General features: G+C 42.2%; 1 protein-coding gene and 1 long non-coding RNA gene across 5 annotated transcripts in view; one reads left to right on the forward strand and one right to left on the reverse strand.

Moving 5' to 3' along the window:
• LOC111824039 overlaps positions 1–16,371 on the reverse strand; it is a 72,255-nt gene extending 55,884 nt beyond the window's left edge. Inside the window, exons 1-2 of the long non-coding RNA XR_002827146.1 lie at positions 16,061–16,371; positions 871–960 (exon numbers count right to left, since the gene is read on the reverse strand). This is a non-coding gene — a long non-coding RNA (uncharacterized LOC111824039). The remainder of the gene's footprint in view (positions 1–870; positions 961–16,060) is intronic.
• A 355-nt stretch (positions 16,372–16,726) lies between these two features.
• The window catches only part of LRPPRC (leucine rich pentatricopeptide repeat containing), an 87,412-nt gene continuing 81,184 nt past the window's right edge, over positions 16,727–22,954 (forward strand). For all 4 annotated transcript variants that reach the window (XR_002827148.1, XM_023747298.1, XM_023747305.1 and 1 more), the window contains exon 1: positions 16,727–16,911. Coding sequence is in view for 3 of the 4 variants with exons in the window: in XM_023747298.1 (XP_023603066.1) it covers positions 16,763–16,911 (149 nt within the window). In the remaining variant the exon portion in view is untranslated. The remainder of the gene's footprint in view (positions 16,912–22,954) is intronic.

Genomic DNA, 22,954 nt, shown 5'->3' on the forward strand with positions numbered 1-22,954 from the left:
CACAAAATACCGACTTCTGCGCATGGGCCACGAAGTTCAATTGCACTGTACGTGCGCGCCCGATGTGGTATTTTGTGGAAGAGCCACACTCAAGGGGCCAAAGAGCCGCATGTGGCTCGCGAGTCGTGGTTTGCCGACCACAGGAGGCACTGTGGTAGGTCTTACATGTGATACCTCATTTTAATCCTTACTATGAGGTGGTATTTTTATACCTACTTTAGAGATGAGGAGACTGAGGCTCAGGGAGGCTAAGTACTACTAATTTTTCCCAAGCTCACCTGGCTTATAGAGCCAAGAATCAACTCCAGACCTGTCTGACTTGAAAGTGCTTAGAACCATTGTGCTTTAAAAAATAATAACATTGCTCGGCCGGCGTGGTTCAGTGGTTGAACGTCGATCTATGAACCAGGAGGCCACGGTTCGATTCCCGGTCTGGTCACTTGCCTGGGTTGGAGGCTCGATCCCCAGTGTGGGGCATGCAGGAGGCAACCGATCAATGCTATTGTCTTATCATTGATGTTTCTATCTTTCTCTCCCTCTCCTTTCCTCTCTGAACATAATAATAACATTAAAACACATTTTAAGTTAGAGATTAGTATTGGCCACATACAATTCATCTCTCTGGCAGGTCTACAAACACCTTTCTGATGTTGTAAAACTCCTTAACTTGGACAATAGCCACTCAATGAGTGAAGATGAAGCATTGGGTAGGAAATAGAGTGGTCAATACAGAATCCAGTGTCTTAATTGGATGATTATTTATAGACACTGGCTAATTTTATTAACTTTCCCTGTGACTTAGGTATATTTGCCATAATTATTACAATGACTAGCATGTTTGAGGTCACAAACTCCAGAAAGTCCAGTCACCTGTGTTAAGTGATCTCTCCTCCTGAGAGTTTCTGGATGACAAGTTGACATGCATGGCAAGTAGTTTCATGAACTGCAATAGAGCAAGGTCTGTCAGAGAAGGAAAATCTGTATTAATCATATGCTATAAAACACTTTTTGTTAGTTACATATATTCCTTTACTTTCATTTCCCAAGAATAGCTCAGCTGTCAAAGCATTTCCATGATTTCCATAGATTCGTCAAATACTGTGCGATCGAATTATTGCTCTGAGAGAAGCTACAATTAAAACACATTAATCATCGTAACAAAGGATCCTTATTGAAGCTGACAAAGATGGTGAAATCTGATGAATAATTGGTCTGGTTAATCTTTTAAAAAAGTGAATTAAACTGCTAACAAGTTAAATCACTGTGATTTTCAAAATAAGCCTCCAGGGTGAGCAGAGAATGGGAATATTATCATCATTTAAAAAAAGATATTTGCTTTCTTCTTCTCACCTCTCGACTTGCACTGGAGGCCCAGGGTTAGAATTAGGGGGACCCTGAGGACCAGCTGGCAGAATGAGGTTGGTCCAAGTGTGAGGGCATGTTCTTCACTTTCCTCTTCAATGATTCTTCAATATTTCTAAGAGAGGCATACAGTGGATAGAAGATCCAGAACTAATATGGCACCCACTTACCAGCCATTCTCAATGATTTCAAGTTCTGATTTCATCCCCACTCTAAGCCAACAAACCATGACAATGAGGTCACTCTGGTATAATTGCCCCTTATGCCCTTTTTCCAGTCAGATCACTTATCCTTCCAGATACCTCTCCTATTTGCATTTCAATTACTGTGGAAAATATACTATGCTCTGAAATAAACTGAGATGGGCAAATATGAACTGGTAATCCATTGCAAATGGACGGAAGAGGACTTTTGAGCTAAAGTCTTGACTTGGGCTAGGCCTCCACAATTTTTGGGAGTTTTAGTGGATGCTGTGATGAATGGTCCAGACCCTCTTCAGGAAGAAAGGGGTTATTCCCCCAGCTGCTGGGAGTGATGATAGATTTGGCCCTCAGCTGTTAGTCTTGAGTAAAGAAAACTGAACACACTCTTCAAGGTCATACATACTTCTTTATAGGGGTAGCTGATGTCCAATTATGGGGCTGTAAAGACTGGCCTGTTGCCACAGTTCCCTGTGGGGTTGGTTAAAGTCTTTGTTGGGATTGCAATACTGCCCACTTTCTCCCCTGGGGTCTTGACCAAGAGAAATATGTTAAGAGAATAGGTAATACCCACAAAATTAATTTGCCCTGGGATCTCCCGTCACTCTGCAATTTCCAAGTCACTTTAAACTCTTTAATCTCTTGGTGATGCTATTGCCTAGGTCATTGTGAGAAAAACCCAAATTTACAATGCTCTTGCTATGAATCAGATCCCTATCTCTATCTTAGGTTTCAACCTAGAAAATCTTAACAAAACTATAAAGTATCAAAGAAAAGAAACAGACTAAAGTGGGCCTCAGAGAAAAGCGAAGTGGAATTGGCTCAGAATAAAGAAGTTCTATTAACTCCCTTCCAATGCAAAAAGTCTATTGTGTGGAAACTGTTCAACTCTTCTTTGACTTCCTATTGGAACAAACAAGATTGAAGAAGGAAAGATTTTGGCTAGGAGATGTACTGCAGATGCTTTTTATAGGTTCTAAATCACTTTACACATTTCTTTCCATCCTTTTCTTTTTTTCTTAAGTAAACAATACTATTCTACCCTAGCTCTGGCCCCTGAGATGCCATTTAGGCCCGACATCAAGCTAAGCCTGATTGAGAAGTATGCAGATGAAAATTAATTAATAAATAAATAATCCAAAATACACTCATAAAATTAGGCCAACCAGCCTCTTCAGTTTTTTTGTCTTTTTGTATCTTTGGCCTCAGAAGGGGCAAGCAGGGGGCCTCAGACTAGGGATAATTGGCTGGTGTTAAGGTGCTCAAAATCATGGACAACCAAGTTCCATGTCTTAGTACTCAGAAAAAGTTGAATTCAGAAGGGCAAAAGTGCCACTTTAAGATACTCCCATTTTCTTCTTCCAGATTCCTCAATATTTGTAGAAAGAATTCGTTTTAGTTTTTTGAAAGCATTGTTTTCTGTGTACATGTATGTGTGCATGTGAACATTAATGTCGGTAGGTGTTTCCCAGCATCTAGAAGGGTTCAGGAATCTGGAGAAGGCGCTGCGGTGTAAATTAATAAATAGACTAGAAATATAACATAAATTTGTAATCCATGGGGGAGCCAGAGGAAGCTTAGCTATAGGAACCAAGTTCTTCTGAATCTCCGGACCCTTCGCTCTTTATTAACACAAATTGTCCTAAGGCAGGGTAGACATACGTTAAGGTTTGGTATACAGTAGGCATTGTTAGTTTTGGGGGAACTGCCTTTGGCTGGTTGTTCAGGTGTTTGGCCAGCAGGAGGCAATAACATGTAGATCAAAATGCCCTCAGCTGTCTGGCAACAGGCAATAATATATGCAAATCTTTCGGTGTGGGGAAATGCCCTCAAGCTATTCCAGTAGGTAATAACATGTATTCAGCCCTGATGAATATAGAAGCCTCAAGGTTCCATCAACCTTTTTTTTTTTTTCCATTAACCTTTTGATGAAACTTCTTACATTTATGACATGGTGGAATTAGCCTCCGGCAGAACATATGCACACATCTGTACACCAAGTCTCTAAATAGCGTGCATATGGGGCGTTCCTCTTCCTAGTGGGAGTTCAAAGAAAGGGAATCTTGATAGAAATGGTAGAAATATTAGTCTTTTAAATTCACCATAAGATTCAATCCACTGGTTTGGTGTGGCAAATATACTACATCAAGTCTTAACTCCTCTGCTGGGAGAGGCAGCATGTTGCCATGGCATCGCTGTCCATGGTGCTGACATTACTGAGCTAAGTAGGCATGGATGTTTCTCTTAATTCTGAGACACTGGTGAACTGAAATGCAGTTTACAGAAGCAGAAGCAGTTTTACTTAAGCATGTTATCTAAATTATAGTTTTGGGTCTCCGGATCACTGAATTGACAGAAACACATTATCTAGAGCCCTCGGGTCTTGGGACCACTGAGTCAACAGGGACATGTTATCTGGAGCCCTCTGACCTTGGGATAATTGTGCTGTCCTTCCCAGGTACAGAAGAATGTGCTTCGATAACCAGTATGACCACAACCAATGGGATCTTCACATTACAATCAATAGGGTATTCAACTGAATGGGATAATTTATATAATTCAGAAAGTCAAAATAACTTTCCTATTATTTTAGCAAGCAAATAAGTACAGAAACCAAACAGCAGGGTTAGAGTTAAACTACAGTTTCTACCTGAGATGATTGCTACCATACTTCATTCGACTTCCAGCACACATTCTTAGCAGCAGTGAGAGCAATTGCCTTTTCAACCCTCACATGCCACTGTCATTGCCCTTTATTTCTTAGCTCATTCTGGTTTCCAGACTGCAATCCCCCTCACCTGTTAGGTTTTCCTTTCTGCTCATAAAAAAATCCCGCCCAGATTCCAAGGCCCAGCTCCTACTCTGCCTCCTCCACGAAACTTTCCTTGATAATCCAATTTAGTTTTCCCTCTCCTCTAAATTTTTTCAGGATTTATTATTTGGCATTTCACCTTAGACCACAGCACATCTGAAAGGGAATCTCAATTTTAATTCTGTGCCAATGAGCACGTGTTTTAGTATTAGACAGTTCTCGATTTCAATTCTAGCTCCTCCACATTTTGTAGCTTAAGTAAGGTACTTAACTTTTCTGGAGCCTCATTTCTTCCCTAAGGAAAAATTATATTAACACGTTAAGCGCCAAGCCTGTTTTGTCTTCCTTTCCGTTTAGCCCGCGATATCCGATTTTACCGATATGCTGGCGGCACCAGTGACTGAACGGTCCGGACGGAAAGTATAGTGTCAGTCACCGGTGACTGACATGGTGCTTAACGTGTTAACCTATATAGTATGAAATTATATGTGCAGTATACATTACTTGGCACACAATAGGCTCTCAATAAGTTCTTGCTCTCTTCTCTTCCCTGCTGTAGCCTTCATTTCATATAGCACAATGTTGAACACATAGTAAATGTGGTTTTACTGAAATGCATACAAAATTTAGCCTGTCTACTCAACCTTGCTATGTGATCCATCTGCAAAAAACAGGCCATATCTGATCAAGCACATTCTGGGCAGAGAAGTGTCCACAAAATCTGAGAGCAAACATAAGAGAGATCATTTGGAGACGTTGGCTCTTGAAATGGTTATCCTGATGGTTAATTTTATGTGTCAACTTGAATAGACTAAGGGATGTCCAGATAGCTGGTAAAACATTATTTCTGGGTGTATCTGTGAGGATGTTTCCTGAAGACATTAACATTTGAATAGGTAAATTAAGTAAAGAAGATCAAGCTCACTAATATGGGCATCATCCAATCTACTGAGGATTTGAACAGAACAAAAAGGTGGAGGAAGGCTGAATTTCCTCTCTACTTGAGCTGGCACATCCATCTTCTCCTGCCTTTGGACATCATGGAGCTCCTGGGCCTCAAGCCTTTGGATTCAGACCAGGACTTACACTATTAACCTCCCACCCCCATCCCCATTCTTGGGTCTTTGGACTTGAATTACTAGTAGGTTGGATCCTACAGTTCTCAATTCTTCAGATTTGGACTAAATTACACCATCAGTTTTCCTGGTTCTCCATCTTGCAGACAGCAGTTTGTTGGACTTCTTGGCCTCCACAGCCCCACGAACCAATTCCTATAATAAATCTCCTCATCTGTCTGTCTGTCTATATATCCTGTTGGTTCTGATTCTCTGGAAAACCCTAACTAATACAGTCATGTTCTCAGTCAAGGTCTGATGAATGAGTACAAATACTCTGACAAAGAACACATTTGGATGTGGAAATCTGATTCCTGAACAACCTGTGTCCCAAACTCTTTAAAATTCAAAGCAGTGTTGGAGAAATTTCCACTCTCTGCAGCATGCCAAATTTTGACATTTTTCCTCCTGACATTTTTTATTTTCTATTATCAGAAAGGGCAGAATTTCTTCTAAAAAAAGAGAAGAAAAAGAAGGTACACAGAACATCAGTTTTAAGTGTTATTTTTGTTCTTGAAAAGACTTCCCACAGACTTTAAAAGAAAGCTTTTTTTTTTCCTTCAGAGATTTATTTTGATAGAATTATCCAAGCCTTGTCAGGGAGAACAAAATTTTGTGAGCCTACTATATGAGTAAATGCCAAATTACATGCTGTAAGTTTTTTGTTTTATTATCTCTGGGTCCAGTCAAAGAGAGAAAAGAGTTTGAATCCAGAACTATTAGCATTTGGAGACAAAAGAGAGCCTTCACTGCAGCCATTCCCCAGGGCTTGCTTCCCAGCCCTACAGGCTCCATCACTCAGGTGAAAGGATGTTGTACCCAACCTCCCCACAACTGTATTCCCCTCCCCCCCCACACACACATGCACACTTCTCTTCTGGAGATTCAAGGAGTTTACTAACAAGATCAATTTTCTTAGCAATCTCTTTCAAAACGTTTAAGCCAGCTTTATAAGGAGCACTCGGACACCAGTGCTTCCTTCCTTCTCTCTCTCTCTCTCTCTCTCTCTCTCTCTCTCTCTCTCTCTGTCTCTCTCTCCATAAAAAGTAACATTTTATTAAGGGAATTTTGTCTGCACTGGCCTATTCTGGTCACAAACAAGTGGCATAATGCAGTGGAAAGAGTTTAGACTTTAATACCAGACTTACCTAAATGTGAATCCAAGCTTTATTACTATCCAGCTCTGCTACGTTGGACAGATTACCTAACCTCTCTGATCCCCAGTTTCTTTATTTGTAAAAAGGAGATAGTAAGATCTATATTGAGGGAGTCATGGTTAGGATAAAACATATATGTAAAATGCCTAATGTATTGACTTGCCTGCAGTAGCAGCTCAATAAATGATATGCTGTTATTATAAGTGAAACCTGGGACTATGACATCTGAGAGACAAACTTTAGGTGTTAGAGACACCACAGGATGGCCACTATGTGTGGAAAGAGGTACTAAGGGGGAGCAAGTGGGTGAGGCCAAAGAAATAAGCAGGGGCTTCATCACATAGGATCTCGTGCAAACACAGTAAAGACTTTGAATTTTTGTTCTGAGTGTGATGGAAAAGGTGTAAGAGTTTTGACTAAGGGAATAAAATGACTAGATTTATGTGTTAAAAATATGACTTTGGTTGCTGTGTGGAAAACAAACTGTACATGAGCAGTTGGGAGGCCATTCTAGTAGTCCAGATGAGAGCTGACCATGGTAGGAGGTAATGATGCAGGTGGCAAGAAGTGTGAAGTGCAATATGTCTTGATGGTGGAGTTGACAGGGCTTGCTGATGGACTGGATGCATCATGTGAGAGAGAAAGGAGGAATAAATATGATCTTTGGGTTCTTGCTCTGAGGAATTCAGAAAATAGAAGAGTCATTACTGAGAAGGAAGACTATGAGAGAAGCAGTTTGGATCAGAGCTACCTATTAAACATCCAAGTGGGAACTGGAGATGGGACCTCAGAGCAGAAGTGAGGTAGGAATCTGGGTGTCATCATTATAAAAATGGTGTATAAAAAAACCTTGAGCCGAAACCGGTTTGGCTCAGTGGATAGAGCGTCGGCCTGCGGACTGAAGGGTCCCAGGTTCGATTCCGGTCAAGGGCATGTACCTGGTTGCGGGCACATCCCCAGTAGGAGATGTGCAGGAGGCAGCTGATCGATGTTTCTCTCTCATCGATGTTTCTAACTCTCTATCTCTCTCCCTTCCTCTCTGTAAAAAATCAATAAAATATATTTAAAAAAAAAAAAAAAAAAAAAAAAAAAAAAAAACCTTGAGAGTAGAGGAGTTTGCCAAAGCAGATAGAGAAGAAACCCAAGGACTGCAATGTTTAAAGGTTGGAAAATCCAGTAAAATAGACTTAGGAGGAATATTCACCTCTGGATTTGGCAACATAAAGGTATTGGTAAATGGAATGGTGGGGACAAAAGTCTGATTTGAGTAAGTTCAAAAGTAAACAAAAACTGATGAAGCAGAGGAAAAAACCAGTATAGACAATTCTTTTCAGGAATTTTATTGTACAGGAAAAGGGGGGGGGTGTTCTGGAGGAAGAAGTAGAACCTAGAGGGTTTTTTGTTTGTTTTTTTAAGATGAAATGCATAGTGTTGGGAATCATTTAGAAGAGAGGGGAACTTGAGGGTGCTGGAGAAAGAAGAGAGAATTTCAGGAGTGAAGTCCTTAAAAACAGATAAAGGGAGATGAGATCTGAAAGAAGTGGGAAGATTGGCCTTAGACACAAGAGGAAAGAAGGCCAAGTTTATGGGCCCAGATGCAGGAAGCTGACAGAATAACTGTCTTGCATATTCCAGAACAGGGCCTGGACCTGGGCACATCACTGGCATTCTATTAGTATGAGATTTCACAGCACAACATGGGGAAAGTTAATTTTATTTTTCCCCTGGTTCCCTCCCACCAAACCCTCCTGCAGTCTTTGTGGCTTTCTAACCAGACTCCAGCATGGATACTGCATGCTAATGAGACAACACTTGGTCCAATCCCAGGCACTTGTTTCTGAATAATTAATCTGGCATCTTACCAGCACCTACAAGCCATGGTTTTTCTGATGATTAAATAAAAGGCCAAGGCTCTTAACAACTGTCAACTAGCTGTTTGGTATGGCTTGGCTCCATGTCATATGAACACACTGGGAAGTCTGGTCTCCCCTCCCCCTTTGGCCCTCCACCAAACCATAGGTCAGACAGCAGGGGGTTCAGCTTAGTCATTCCAAGAAGATGAAGGAAGATAGGATGTCCTGATGACTCGGACCCTTCACACCTGTTTCAAGCATCACCCGAAGCCCCTAGCTTTCCTGAGTCTCTTCCAACCATTCAAGTGCCTTGTTTTTGTAGTTTTCTGGCAATTCTCACATCTCCCTTTTCTCCCTCCCCTAGTCTCACATTTCTTCTGTATGTGATCACACCAGCTTAAGTCCCCCAGACTGCATGACTCAAGCCCTAAATTAAAAATAAAAGCCTCTTTCTACTGAGAATTACACACACACACACACACACACACACACACACACACACACACAGGTTGCTCTCAGTCCAGATTTAAACAAACTTGGAGACTTTCTTTAAAGATAGCTGAAAGATGGAACTGAGGATTGGTTGGCAACCAGTTTTGAGAAGTCCTGCTGGCAATGCAGAGCTTCCTGAATTCACAAGGGCCTTAGAGGCACTGACATGGCAGAGATTGTTGTGGCAGAAGCAACTGGAAAATGTCCTGAGACTGAAACACAGACAGATTAACATCACCCGGGTGGACACTAATGACTTGCACTTTGAAATGCCAGAGGCTCATACTGCCAGTTAAAACAAGGAAAAAACACATTTCTAGTCTCCAAAGACCTTAGATCTTTCCAGACTCTGCAGGCAAATGCAGCCGTCATGAATTTCTGCAGCTGGGCAGCCCTTTTGTGCCTTCAGGGGAATCATTGCCAGAGTTGCTGTGGGCAGTATAGTCAGTAAAGCTGAATCAGACAATCACTGAAAACCTCCCAGAGGTTGTTAGTAATGATTCAACTTATAATAATTCAATGCAATCAAGCCAACAGCATTTCCAAACACCAACCTTATTTTAGCAGTACTTGGAAAACCGCTCTTTCCTCTGAACATTTACAAGCTCAACAAATGGGTTTCCAAACAAATCTTACGATTTACCATGGACAGATAATTAGAATGTCTTTTCAACCACTGGTGTCTGGATGAAGTAATTTTGTCCCAGCATGGACATTTCTAGGAAATAAACAAAAGTCAAAGAGGAAAGGCTTGCTGGAAGCTTTCTCAAAAGGAAAATCTTTCAAGAACTGCTGCTCTCAGCTACAAGAAGAAAATGTTCCCACAATGATTTGATTAGCAAAATAAACATGGGCTTTGAATAGTGCAGAACATCAAAAGGATATCTGATGTGACCAAATGGAGGAATATCTGGTTAAACATCTGAAACTGCAAAGGGGTAGGAACTGATAAAATGTAATGACAACCTCATTAATTCAGTCCTTAAATGAATCTAAAATTCCAAGATCAATTTTGCACTTTTCAATTTGGTCAACAAATAACGGTGCACTGCACCAGGTTCGACACAGAACTGAGTTCTCAGTCAATTTCTGATACAGTTGAGAAGGCAGGACTAACAGAATGAAAGGGGATATAATTAAATTCCAAATTGTGTAATTCTTGTTTTAAGCTGAGTATAAGAAGTTCAGAAATGAGAGAAATCAGTGTTGGCTGAGGTGGAAGAGCTCCTGAGAGGCAGAATAGCCCCTAAATGAACCCCATATGTCTTCTACTAGCCTGCCTGCAATTGTCATCTATAATATTGTGCCTTTGTATCAAGGCTGTTATTTAAAACAGTACAAGGTACTGCATGGGAGAACATATTTGCCAATGAAATTTCAAATAAGGGTTTGATCTCCAAAATTTATAGAGAACTCATACAACTTAACAAAAGGAAGATAAACAACCCAATCAAAAAATAGGTAAAGGCCCTTAATAGACACTTTTCAAAAGAGGACATACAGAAGGCTGAGAGACATATGAAAACATGCTCAAAGTCACTAATCATCTGAGAGATGCAAATCAAAACAGCAATGAGATACCATCTCACACCTGTCAGAATGGCTATCATCAACAAATCAACAAACAACAAGTGCTGGCAAGGATGTGGAGAAAAAGGAACCCTCCTGCACTGCTGGTGGGAATGCAGACTGGTGCAGCCACTGTGGAGAACAGTATGAAGTTTCCTCAAAAAGTTAAAAATGGAACTCCCATTTGTCCCAGTAATCCCACTTCTAGGACTATATCCGAAGAAACCAGAAACACCAATCAGAAAGGATATATGCACCCCTATGTTGATAGCAGCACAATTTACAATAGCTAAGATTTGGAAACAACCTAAGTGCCCATCAGCAGATGAGGGGATTAAAAACTGTGGTACATCTACACAATGGAATACTATGATGCTATAAAAAAACAAGGAACTTTACCATTTGCAACAGCATGGATGGAACTGGAGAGCATTATGTTAAGTGAAATAAGCCAGTCGGAGAAAGATAAATATCACATGATCTCACTCATATGTGGGATATAATGATCAACATAATTTGATGAACAAGAATAGATCCAGAGACAAATGGCAGAGGAGGGGGGTGGTTAGAGAGCAACCAAAGGACTTGTATGCATGCATATTAGCATAACCAATGGACACAGACACTGGGGCAGTGGGGGCTTGCCCGGGGAGGGAATGGCTGGGGGGGAGGGGGTCAATCCGGGGAAAAAGGAGACATATGTAAAACTTTAGAGAATAAATTTTAAAAAATTAAAAGAAAAAAAGTAAAACAAAACCAAACAAAAAACAGTACAAGGTAGTGGTTCAATACACTGGCTCTGGAACCAGCCTGTCCAGGTTTCAAACCTGGCTCAACCACTTACTAGCAGTGTGTGTGATCCTGAGCAACTTGGCCTTTCTGTGCCTCAGTTCCATTTATAAAATGTAGTTAATAATATAATCCATCTCATAGAACCACTGTGAAAGTGAAATGAGTTAATTTATGTAATTCACTCAATAAATTTATAATTAGATGTGTATCAGAATTACCTGGGGAGTTTATGTAAAAAATATATGTCATGGGATCTGTAGAAGTTGGAGGAACTAAGCCTTCTAGAGGAGCAAATTATATTTGGGGAGATAGCGGTAGTGTGTAGTACAGAATCAAATAAGACTTTCTTCTTTGAAAGTCTTATTTCCAAGCCATTTGGTCAACAGACATTTCACCTTTGCTTTAGGCCGCAGTGGTTCTCAACCTTCTGGCCCCTCTGGTCCTCATGTTGTGACCCCCAACCATAAAATTATTTTTGTTGCTACTTCATAACTGTAATTTTGCTACTGTTATGAATCATAATGTAAATATCTGATATGCAGGATGGTTTTAGGCGACCCCTGTGAAAGGGTCGTTAGACCCCCAAAGGGGGTCACGACCCACAGGTTGAGAACCGCTGCTCTAGGGTATTTCTCCTCAAGCTCTATTTTTGCACTGTTTTCCTGTGGAATTTTTGTTATTGTGTTAGATTCAATTTGGAGTATATCTGATTTTTAAAATTAAAAAAATTAGTTATCCTTAATTTGTTCCCTTTTGTTTAAACTTTGGAGTACAGCTTGGCTGTATTTTAATCTTTCAGCATTTCCAGTGCATTATTTTTTTAAAATGTAATGAAATTACAATCAACAAAATAATAAAAAATGATGAGAACACAGAGAATGAATTGAAACATTCCATTAATAATAAAGAATCAACACTTATTCATGTTTAGAGGAAGCATGCTGCCAAAGAACTAAATCTAAAATTTGGGAGAATGATGATCCTATCTAAACTCAACATGTATTAAATCCTTTTTTCTAGTGCAACAGCAAAAACCTCTCCCAAACTAGCTTAAGTACAAAGGTTACCAATTGGCTCATGCAACTGGGAAGCCCAGATATAAATTTGGCTTCAAGCACAACTGGATATAGAAACCCCAGTGAAGTCATCAGGCTTCTCTCTAGTCCTTGGCTCTACTTCTCTATGTGATGTTCTCATTCTCTCCTACTACATACAGGTGTCTTCAGTGGGCAGGGAGAATGGCCAGCAGCAAATACTGATTCACATTCTCATGGCTGATGACTCTAGGATAAGACATATGCCATACTAGCTGCATTTATAAATCCAATTGCCTTAGTTTGGGTACCCAAAACAAAAACTCTAGCCAAAAGGATGGAATTCTCTCATAGGCTAGGCCTGGGTCACATGCTGATCCCTGTGTCTATAAGTAGGGGGTGATATTGGAAATCAGAAGAACTATGTATGTAAGAGAAACTGGAACAACAACAACAACAAAATGCTGACACAGTCTTCTCCTTCTCACATGCAGCAATAAAAACATATCTTCCTTCCCATATATAGTTCACAAACTGCTTTAATTTAACATAATTCAACTTTCCCACACTCAACTGAAAACATACCACTAGCTCTCCAGTGGAAGACAACACAAAGACACACATCGTTTCTACATCCTGCTGTGTGTACCATATTTCTAAGTGATTTGCATTCTTCCCAATCAGACCTGGAAAACAGGATGGGCAGCCAAGGACAGCCAGATCAGTGTCTTTGCAACTTAATGCAATGGAAAATCCATATATTCTGTCCTAAGCCCAAGGAAACTCTATTAGTCTCCCTCTCCAATTTAAACTGAAATTACCAGAAGGCAAGTTACATAAAAGTGTCCAACTTTTAAAAGATGAATTTTCAACCCTTAGAGAGGCACAAGCTAAAACAGAAACACCACATTATCTATTGCTCAGAAAAAATGAAATGTATTTTCTAGTTCCTTAAAAACAAAAAAATCAATTAACCAGGAAATTTAAGAGATTCATGTCACATTTCAGGAATTAACAGTGACTGTCAATAAGACTTCCTAAAGTTTATTTTCAGCTATTACAAGGATTACAACTGTTTTCTGTCTTGAAGGGACTCAGTTGTATAATGCGTTGAAGTGCCAATTACGTTTGACTACTATTGATTTATTCAGACACACTCTGCCCTGTGGGAAACACATAAACTTTCAGCCTTCACACATGATAACACTGGGAAAATATCAGCAACAACCCCTTGTTGCCAGTGCTGGTTACTTTCTTATAGTAAATGGTCCTGCATCTGTCTTCCTGGTTCGTGGGTTTATGAAAGAATTATTATTTGACAGAAGTGTAGCTGAAGGGTATAACAATGATAAATTGGATCTCCACTTATACTGAGAATCTTGGGCTGTCAAAGCAGAATATTTTTTGAATAATTGGGAATCACATACATGAATAAATTTGGATATGGAAGATGTAATCACAGATGGAAGAAGCCCAGATTCATTAGACAAGTTGCCTTAAGAGAAAATACAATCACAGCTAAACATTAAATCTGTTGCTTAAAATGTTAAGGCTTTTAAGCAAAATAGGCTTTTAAACTCAAGGCAATCACTTGGTTCTTTGCTCACACTGTTTTTGTGTGTTTTTTTTTAAATCTTTATAGTTGAAAGTATTACATATGTCCCCTTTTTCCCACCCATTGACCTCCTCCAGTCTGCCCCCGCCTCCCACCCCAGACCTTCACCACCCTATTGTCTGTGTCCATGGGCCATGCATATATGCATACAAGGTCTTTGGTTGATTATCTTCCACCCATCCATCCTCCCCTGCCTTCCCTCCGTGATTCTGCAATCTGTTCCAAGCTTCCATGTCTCTGGATCCATTCCGTTCATCAGTTTATTTTGTTAATTAGATTCCATATATGAGTGAGATCATGTGATACTTGTCTTTTTCTGGCTGACTTATTTCACTTAGCATGATACTCTTCCAGGTCCCTCCATGCTGTCTCCGAGGGTAAGAGATTCTTCTTTTTTACTGCTGCATAGTATTCCATGGTATAAATGTGCCACAGCTTTTTTTATTCACTCATCTACTGATGGGCACTTGGGCTATTTCCAGATCTTAGCTATTGTAAATTGGCTCACACTATTTTGAATGGATTTGTGTGAAAACTGGAGAAGACTCCAAAAAGGTGGACAAACAATTATGAGTGATCAGTTCTATTTTCTGATCTTTTGTGATTAATCATAAAAAGCAGGGTCCCTGTTAGGATGCCAAAAAAGTTTAATTGACCTAAGTAAAATGAGAATAATGTCCCCTACCTTGTATATTTCCCATTCAGGGTATTGAATACCATACTTCCAGCTCAGAATTTTGAAGATGAATGTTTCTTTCTTTTTTTAAAAAAATTGGTCTTAAATGAAAATCTTTGTCTTAGATTATAATGGCTACAATCTCAGATACTTCATGTTTTATGTAAAACTAGAGGCCCAGTGCATGAATTGGTGCACCAGTGGGGTCCCTCGGCCTGGCCTGCGGGATCAGGCCGAAACTGGCTCTCCGACATCCCCCGAGGGGTCTCGGATTGTGAGAGGGTGCAGGCCAGGCTGAGGGACCCCACCAATGCATGATCAGGGTTGGGGAGGGACGCAGGTGGTTGGCCAACAAGGGCTCTAGGGCGTGTCCGGCCCATCTTGCTCAGTCCCGATAGGCAGGATCCCAGCAGCAAGCTAACCTACCAGTCAGAGCATCTGCCCCCTGGTGGTCAGTGCACATCATAGCAAGCAGTTGAGCGGCCTTAGCATATCATTAGCATATTACACTTTGATTGGTTGAACAGATGACCGGACACTTAGCATATTAGGCTTTTATTATATAGGATGGGCAAGATTTGGAGTAGCTCAAGTGCTCATTAGTAGATGAGTGAATAAAAAAGCTGTGGAACAACTAAACAATGGGATACTACTCGGCCATAAAAAAGGAAGGAAATCTTGTTTTTGGTGACAGCAAGGGTATTATGCTAAGTGAAATTAGCCAGTCAGAGAAAGACAAATGCCATATAATGTCACTTACATGTGGAATCTAATGAACAAAATAAACTAACAATCAAAATAGAAACAGGCTATAGATACAGAGAACAGATTGACAGCCGTCAGAGGGGAAGGAGGTCACAGGGCTGGGTGGAAAAGGTGAAGGGATTAAGCAAACACGCAAACACACACACACACACACTCATAGACAGAAAACAGTATGGTGATTACCAAACGGAAAGAGTAGGGGGAGGCTGAAGAGGGTATAGGCGGGATACATGGTGATGGAAGGCGACTTGACTTGGGGTGGTGAACACACAATACAATATACACATGATGAATTATAGAATTGTACCCCTGAGACCTATATAATTTTAACCAACCCTAGTAAGTCAGTAAAAAAAGAAAAAGTGACACAGTTCTTTTTCAAGGAGCTGTCAAGGGAGCTCAACAGCCAAAGGGGAAATGACTAGGCAGGGCTGCCAAAGGTAGCTTCTGAGTGTCCACCTGGGAACGGAAGGACGCAGCCAGGTGGGGGGCGGGAGGAGTGGAAGCCTGTCCCACCTGCGCGCAGGGAACTTTTCTGGACCTTAAACCCTGTGAAAGCAAGAGCCTCCCATGTGATCCCCAGATTTGGCGCCAGACTCTTCCTCGTATTGCTCTTACCTCGGCTGCTGGTGCATGTATTGCAGGAAGAGGGGAGCGTGGGCGCTGGGGAGGATGAGTTCGGTGCAAGCTTTGAAAGCGTCAGACTCCAGCTATATTTCATAAAGCGAGGCACTGCCTAGGGAGGCGGGGTCGGACCTAGGTCTTCCTTTACCCTGTCCCCCGGCACAGTGCAAAGGTCCCCAACGTTTTCCTGTCCCACATTTCTGAGAGCCATGGGACGTTCCCACTCAGTTCGCGCGGCCGCACTGAACGCCAGGGGCAGCAGCCTCCGCGCTGAGGACTCCGCACTCCGGGATCTTCACAGTCGGCCCCTCCCCGGAGTTCTCGCGGGTTCCCGTCAGTCGGCCCGCGGCGAGCCCCGGCGTTCACCTGGGAGGAGTCGACCTCTGCCGACTCTACCAACTGAATAGCGTAGGGGTGGAGCGGCTGAACATGCTGGGATGAAGGTCATAAGACGGAGAGTGAAGCTCCAGTAAATAACAAATAAATCCTCATTGTCATTTTAAACGTGGCGCAGGGCTCGTATCTCCTCAGAGAAGTAGGCACTTCCATCTTCCAAGCGAAAACCGACTCAGGCCTCCCCTGGCGTCTGGCGCGCTCGGCCTTGGTCTCTCCCGCGCCGGGCGACCCCGAGGTCACGTGCTCCCCCTGTCCTTCTGGAGGAACGTGCAAGCAGCCTGCGGTAGGCACAGCCGATCCATGGCAGCCCTTCTGAGACCCGCCCGCTGGCTCCTCCGCGCCGGGGCGGCGCCGCGCCTCCCGCTCTCCCTGCGCCTCCTCGCCGGCGGCCCAGGCCGGCCGCACGCCGCCCGCTGTCAGCCCACAGCTCGCGCCGCGCCGGTCCCCGGGTGAGTGCCCTGCACTCCCCGCAGCTCGCCTGCAGTTTGGGCGTCTTCCGGGTGATCAGTCGTGGACCCTGGAGGGGCATGGTCCCTCCTGCCCCCTCTCCATGCCCACTCGCCGCTCCAGGGCTGAACATCCCGGGGCATCGGACCATGCTCCCTACTGGGATTTTCGGGTGATGGGGTTGGTCGCCTTCAGAAGGTCATGGCCGCGGGCATGGCTTGTTTCCGGTTAGGATCATGTCCTCGGGCTACCTCCGGCCTACGAACCTGAGGGGGGCTGTGAAGGCTGCTGCGAGGGTCGGCTGTTACTCTCCTTAGGATTGACAGTCCAGGGCTGTCCCATGGGCACGCATATTGGTGATCAGTAACCAGCTAGGACTTCGATCTTGACTTTTATTTCGGGGGGGCGGGGGAGAATAGGTGGGGAGTTTTGAATGAGCCTAGGGATAGCTTAGAGATGGTCATTTAATTAGGATCAGTTTGGGATTTTGCTTGAATTTCCTAGTATTTACGAGATTGTGGTATGGGTTGGGAGTTGTCACCGTAGGCTCGGTAAGTGTCGATGAATGAATAAATGAACACATGCAAGGCACTCCGTGGGGACTCCAAAGGCAAGTTAAATTCTCAGTGGGTGTCAAATGTGTGAGTAAATGCCCTCATGGATTGAAGTTTATCAAGAGATAGGTTTGGTGTTAGACTTTTGGGGGTGGGGGTGGGGGTAGGGGTGGGGACTAAGGAAGCCTGATGAAAGTGTTCCTTTGAATAGTATTCCTGACCACTGAGAAGGGGAGATGGGCACTGAGGTTTTAGAATTGGGGAAAAGCTGACTTTGAAAGACTAGTGTTTAAAGGTATTTTGGGAGACAGCATAAGAACTAAGACTAAGAGCTAAGGATCTGTAATAGGCCCGGGCTGGACTGCTGACCTCTATTTATTTGCCTAGTGCCATTAGACAAGTTCCTTAATATCTCCAGCCAGGCCTATTTCCTTAGTTACAAAGTGGGAGAAGTGTTGGTAGTGGGGCCTGGTACCTAGTAAGTGCTTTATTAGTTACTATAGTAATAAGTATGATTACATGGATGTTTGTGCACCAGCCTGGAAACCGGCTCTCTGCATGAACTTAAATGGAGGAAATGTTTCATGACTGCTTAGCAACTTAGTTATAAATCTTGGGAATGTAGCCTACTTGTAGCCTGCAGCCTGCCTGGATTTTCTCATTAGGCCTCAGAAGTTGACCTTCTTGCCTCTGCTTTTGCAGAACTACATCTTTTGGCTTTCAAAGTGTTCTTCTGACAAAGAAAGTTATGCCAGTTACTCTTACTTGTCTAGTCCTTAACATCCCTTGAAGGGTCTATCATTCATCTTCGCTGTTGCATTTGAGGGAACACAATCTAGTAGAAAGGGTATCCTATATAATAAGAGTGTAACATGCTAAGTGTCTGACGAATTGGTTGACCGCACGACCAGTTGCTGTGACGCGCACTGACCACCAGGGGCAGACGCTCCGACTGGTAGGTTAGCTTGCTGCTGGGGTCCAGCCGATGGGGACTGGGCGAGAGGGCCGGATACGCCCTGGAGCCCTCCCACGACCCCTCCCCAGCCGGAGGGCCCCAATGGGCCCCTATCAGGGTCAGCTGGCCAACCTCCCACAGTCCCTTCCCAGCCAGCCGGCCCCATCTGCCCCTGATCGCCTGATAGGCCAAGGGGCCACATCCGTGCACAAATTCGTGCACTGGGCCTCTAGTTCTATTATAAAAGGTCTGGGTGTTCATTAGACCTGGGTTCCATTTACTTGCTGCAAAATCTTAACCTAACCTCTTTTATCCTCGGTCTCATCTGTAAAGTAGAGGTAACAGGTCTTTCCTGCTTCTTTGTAAAATTAAATTCTTGTCATTTAGGACTCAACTTAAATGCTATTTCTTTAGAGAAGCCTTATGTCAACACTCTAAAACAGTGGTTCTCAACCTGTGGGTCGCGACCCCTTTGGGAGTCGAACGACCCTTTCACAGGGGTTGCCTAAGATCATCCTGCATATCAGATATTTACAGTACGATTCATAACAGTAGCACCATTACAGTTATGAAGTAGCAACGAAAATAATTTTATGGTTGGGTCACAACCTGAGAAACTGTATTTAAAGGGCCAGAAGGTTGAGAACCACTGCTCTAAAAACTACCCTATTTTAGTTTTATCATGGCATATCTCACTTGTCTGATATTACTTGTTTATCTTTTCTCTATTTTCTTAGAAAATAAGTTGCGTGAGAGCAGAACTTTGTCTTATTCACCACTGTGTGCTCAGCAAGTAAAGAAGTATTTGTCCCCTTATTCTCCTGGGCACTAAACCCTTTTTCTATGCAATCTTCTATCCCTCAGCCTCTAAGCATACCTAGGTCTTTCCCACCTGAAAGACAAAACTTTTCCCAGGACTCTAGACTCATTCTAGATCAGAAGTTCTCAACCTGTGGGTCGCGACCCCTTTGGGGGTCAAACCACCTCGAACAACCCTTTCACAGGGGTCGCCTAAGACCATTGGAAAACACATATATAATTACATATTGTTTTTGTGATTAATAACTATGCTTTAATTATGTTCAATTTGTAACAATGAAATTGGGGGTCACCACAACATGAGGAACTGTATTAAAGGGTCGCAGCATTAGGAAGGTTGAGAACCACTGCTCTAGATGCTTCCCAATCTCTCTTCCCTATCTGTACTCCCATCCTGCATTTCCTCACTTTGCATCCACTCATCTACCCACTGCAGTCACCTCTGCAAAAGCCATCGTTGTCTTGTTTATTAACTTTTTTATTGTATATATTTAAATTATAAAACTCATGAGGAACAATGGCAACATGCAGGGAAAAAGCAGTAAACTAAAAATCATCCTAATTCTATAACCCAGAAAGAACCATTGATATATATAACTCCTTCTAGTCACTTGTGTATGTGTGAGATGATCCATGTTCAAGGCCTTGATCTCTGGCATATTACTCTGTCTCCCATTTTGCCTTCATTAGACCCTTTTCTTGGCATTGGTGACATTACTCTTTCTTGTCTTTAGAATTTTTCTCACTGGCTTTGGTGCTTCCTTTTTCCTCTGTTTTTCTCTTAAATGTTGATGTTTTGTCCTTCGTCCTTTGCTTTCTAATTTTTTATCCCCTTTGGGTGACCTCTTCATTTTCAGGGTATCAGCCCCTACCTATCTGATGATGGCATTATTTCTCTTCCTGTACATAGACTATCTACTAGACATCATGATTGAACTACAGCTACTTCAGATCCATCACATCTCATATTGGACTAGTCTTTCCTCCCAAATCTGTTCCTTGTGTGTTCTGTGCTTTTGTGAATATTGCTATTGCTGTTTCCTTGAGATTTCTCATTCATATTTCATTGACACCTCCCCCACCCCCATGTATTGACTCCACAATGATTAAGTCTTATTAGATCTACTTCATATGGAATGAATCTGTTCCTCCAACCCCCATATCATTCCCTAGTCTCCTTGATAATTTGATCATGTCATTTTATTACTTACAGTAAGACACTGTGGTGACTCCCATTACGTCCAGGATAAGGTGCTCCATAATCTGGAGATGTTGGAGCCTCACTCCTTATGAGTTCTTTCCCATGGCATCCTATATTCTAACCATACCAAACTACTATTTTGAAGTCTACAGGGTTTCTGAAACTATAATGAGTATAAGAATTTCCTGGGGATATTGCTAAAAATGTAGGTTTTGCCCTAGCCTGTTTGGCTCAGTGGATAGAGCGGCAGCCTGCGGACTGAAGGGTCCTGGGTTCGAATCCAGTCAAGGGCACATGCTCAGGTTACAAGCTCGCTCCCCAGTGTGGGGCGTGCAGGAGGCAGCCAGTCAATGATTCCTTCACATCATTGATGTTTCTATCTCTCCCTCTCCCTTCCTCTCTGAAATCAATAAAAATATATTTTAAAAAAATTTAAAAAGTAGGTTTGGATTTTATAAATCTAGGCAGGGGACTGAGATTCTGCATTTCTAACAGGCCCCCAAATGATAAAAATGCTGGTCTGTGGACCAGCAAGGCTCTGGTGGGCCATGCTGCATATCTGCTTGCTTTTGAATATAATGTTCACTCTTGAGATGTGTCTCCCTTTCCCCCTACTCAAGTGTTCCCCTTCTTTGTTCAATCTTTCTTGTACTTTCTCTCATAGCCAGACTCACTAAAGCATCCATTAACATGATTACATGTGTGACCACCAGCACTCCAGACCTGGCTGTAAGTTCCTTGAAGGCAGGAACTTTGTTTTATTTTTTTTTTGGCCTTGAGTTGAGGATATCAATGAAAATCTTAGACATTGAGTAAGGAATATTGTGAGATGCAAAGAAGTTTGGGCCCATTAGCCCATTCATATAGTGTAGTTAATTTCCACACATTCACTCTGATCTTTATTTCCAGGAATGTCCTGTCTGAGAAGGAAAGATGAGTATTACTAAGCGATTATATTAATCTGTTTTCAAAATTGGTGCACCAAAAACTATATACTTTTTTTAGAGAGAGGAAGAGTGAGAGAAGGAGAAGGACAAATATCGACATGAGAGAGAAGCATTGATTGGTTACATGTGCCCCAACTGGGGATGGAACCTGCAACCTGGGTATGTACCCTGACCAAAAATTGAACCCACCACCTTTTGGTGCACAGGATGACACTCCAACCAACTGAGCCACACTGACCGGGGCTAAAAAGTATATACTTTTAGCCCTAGCCAGTTTGGCTCAATGGATAGAGCGTCAGCTGCGGACTGACGGGTCCCAGGTTCAATTCCGGTCAAGAACATGTACCTTGGTTGAGGGCACATCCCCAGTAGGGGGTGTGCAGGAGGCAGCTATGTTTCTCTCTCATCGATGTTTCTAACTCTCTATCCCTCTCCCTCTCTGTAAAAAATCAATAAAATATTTTTAAAATATATATATATTTTTAAAAAGTATATACTTTTATAGTCTTTAGTCTTACTGTTCATTTTCCTATGTCAGTACTTAAACATTTTTTTTTCTTTTAAATCCTCACCTGAGGATATGTTTTCATTGATTTTTAGAGAGAGAAAGAAACACTGATCTGTTGCCTCACGCATGTGCCCCAGCCGAGGATGGAACCTGCAATCTAGGTACATGCCCTGATTGGGAATCAGACCCATAACCTTCTGGTGTACGGGACGACGCTCCAACCAACTGAGCCACCTGGCCAGGGCAGCACTTTTTTTAAACAAATGTTTTCTTAAAAACCATCTCTTACCCTATCTTCTTTGGGGAGGTGGAAGAGCAACACTTTTGCTTTTTCACACTCATTTTCTCACACTTCTGGATTATAAGCTGCTTATATTTCCCTTGTGAGAGTTTTAAGAATAATACTTATGTGCTTCAGAGGAAAAATTAGCTTTGAGCTAAATCAATTTGGAAGTAGATCTAGATTGATGGTTGGCTCAAAGGTGAAGATCACATATTGCCCTATGACAGAATGATGTGACGTGTCTAACGTTGGAAAGAAAGAAAACTCGGTTGTTTATCATTTAAAAAATTTTTTTTCTCAAGCATTAAGAGTATGTCTGGGTCCTTTGGGGAGGTGATTCAGCCTCTGCTCCTTGTGTGTATAAATTTATCAATTACAGAGGATTATGATAGGCACAGTGCAACTATTACATTAGTGCTACCCATAGGAGATGAATTTACTTTTAGAGAGAAGAGCAATCACATTTGTTTTGTGGTAGGGGATCACTTGAGTTTGAGAGGACGGACGCAAATGCCTAGTCAGTGTTCCAGGGGAAAAGAGCATGAAGAAACTTGGAGGTGGTACTTTTATCCTGTGTGACGAATGGGGGGTGGAAGTTGATACTGCAAAGGCCATTTGATTCCTTAAAGCTAACAAGGTTGATTAGAAAGTTGGTCATTTCATGGTTGGGAGCCTTTGAAAGGTTTTGAGGTACAAATGTTGACAAAGTTCGCATAGACTCATGGAGAGATAGAGGCTGGAGATGGACGGACCAGTTTGGAACAACATAATACTACAA

The sequence above is a fragment of the Myotis lucifugus genome, unplaced genomic scaffold (assembly GCF_000147115.1).
Source record: "Myotis lucifugus unplaced genomic scaffold, Myoluc2.0 scaffold_6, whole genome shotgun sequence".
In the NCBI taxonomy this organism is placed as follows: domain Eukaryota; kingdom Metazoa; phylum Chordata; class Mammalia; order Chiroptera; family Vespertilionidae; genus Myotis; species Myotis lucifugus.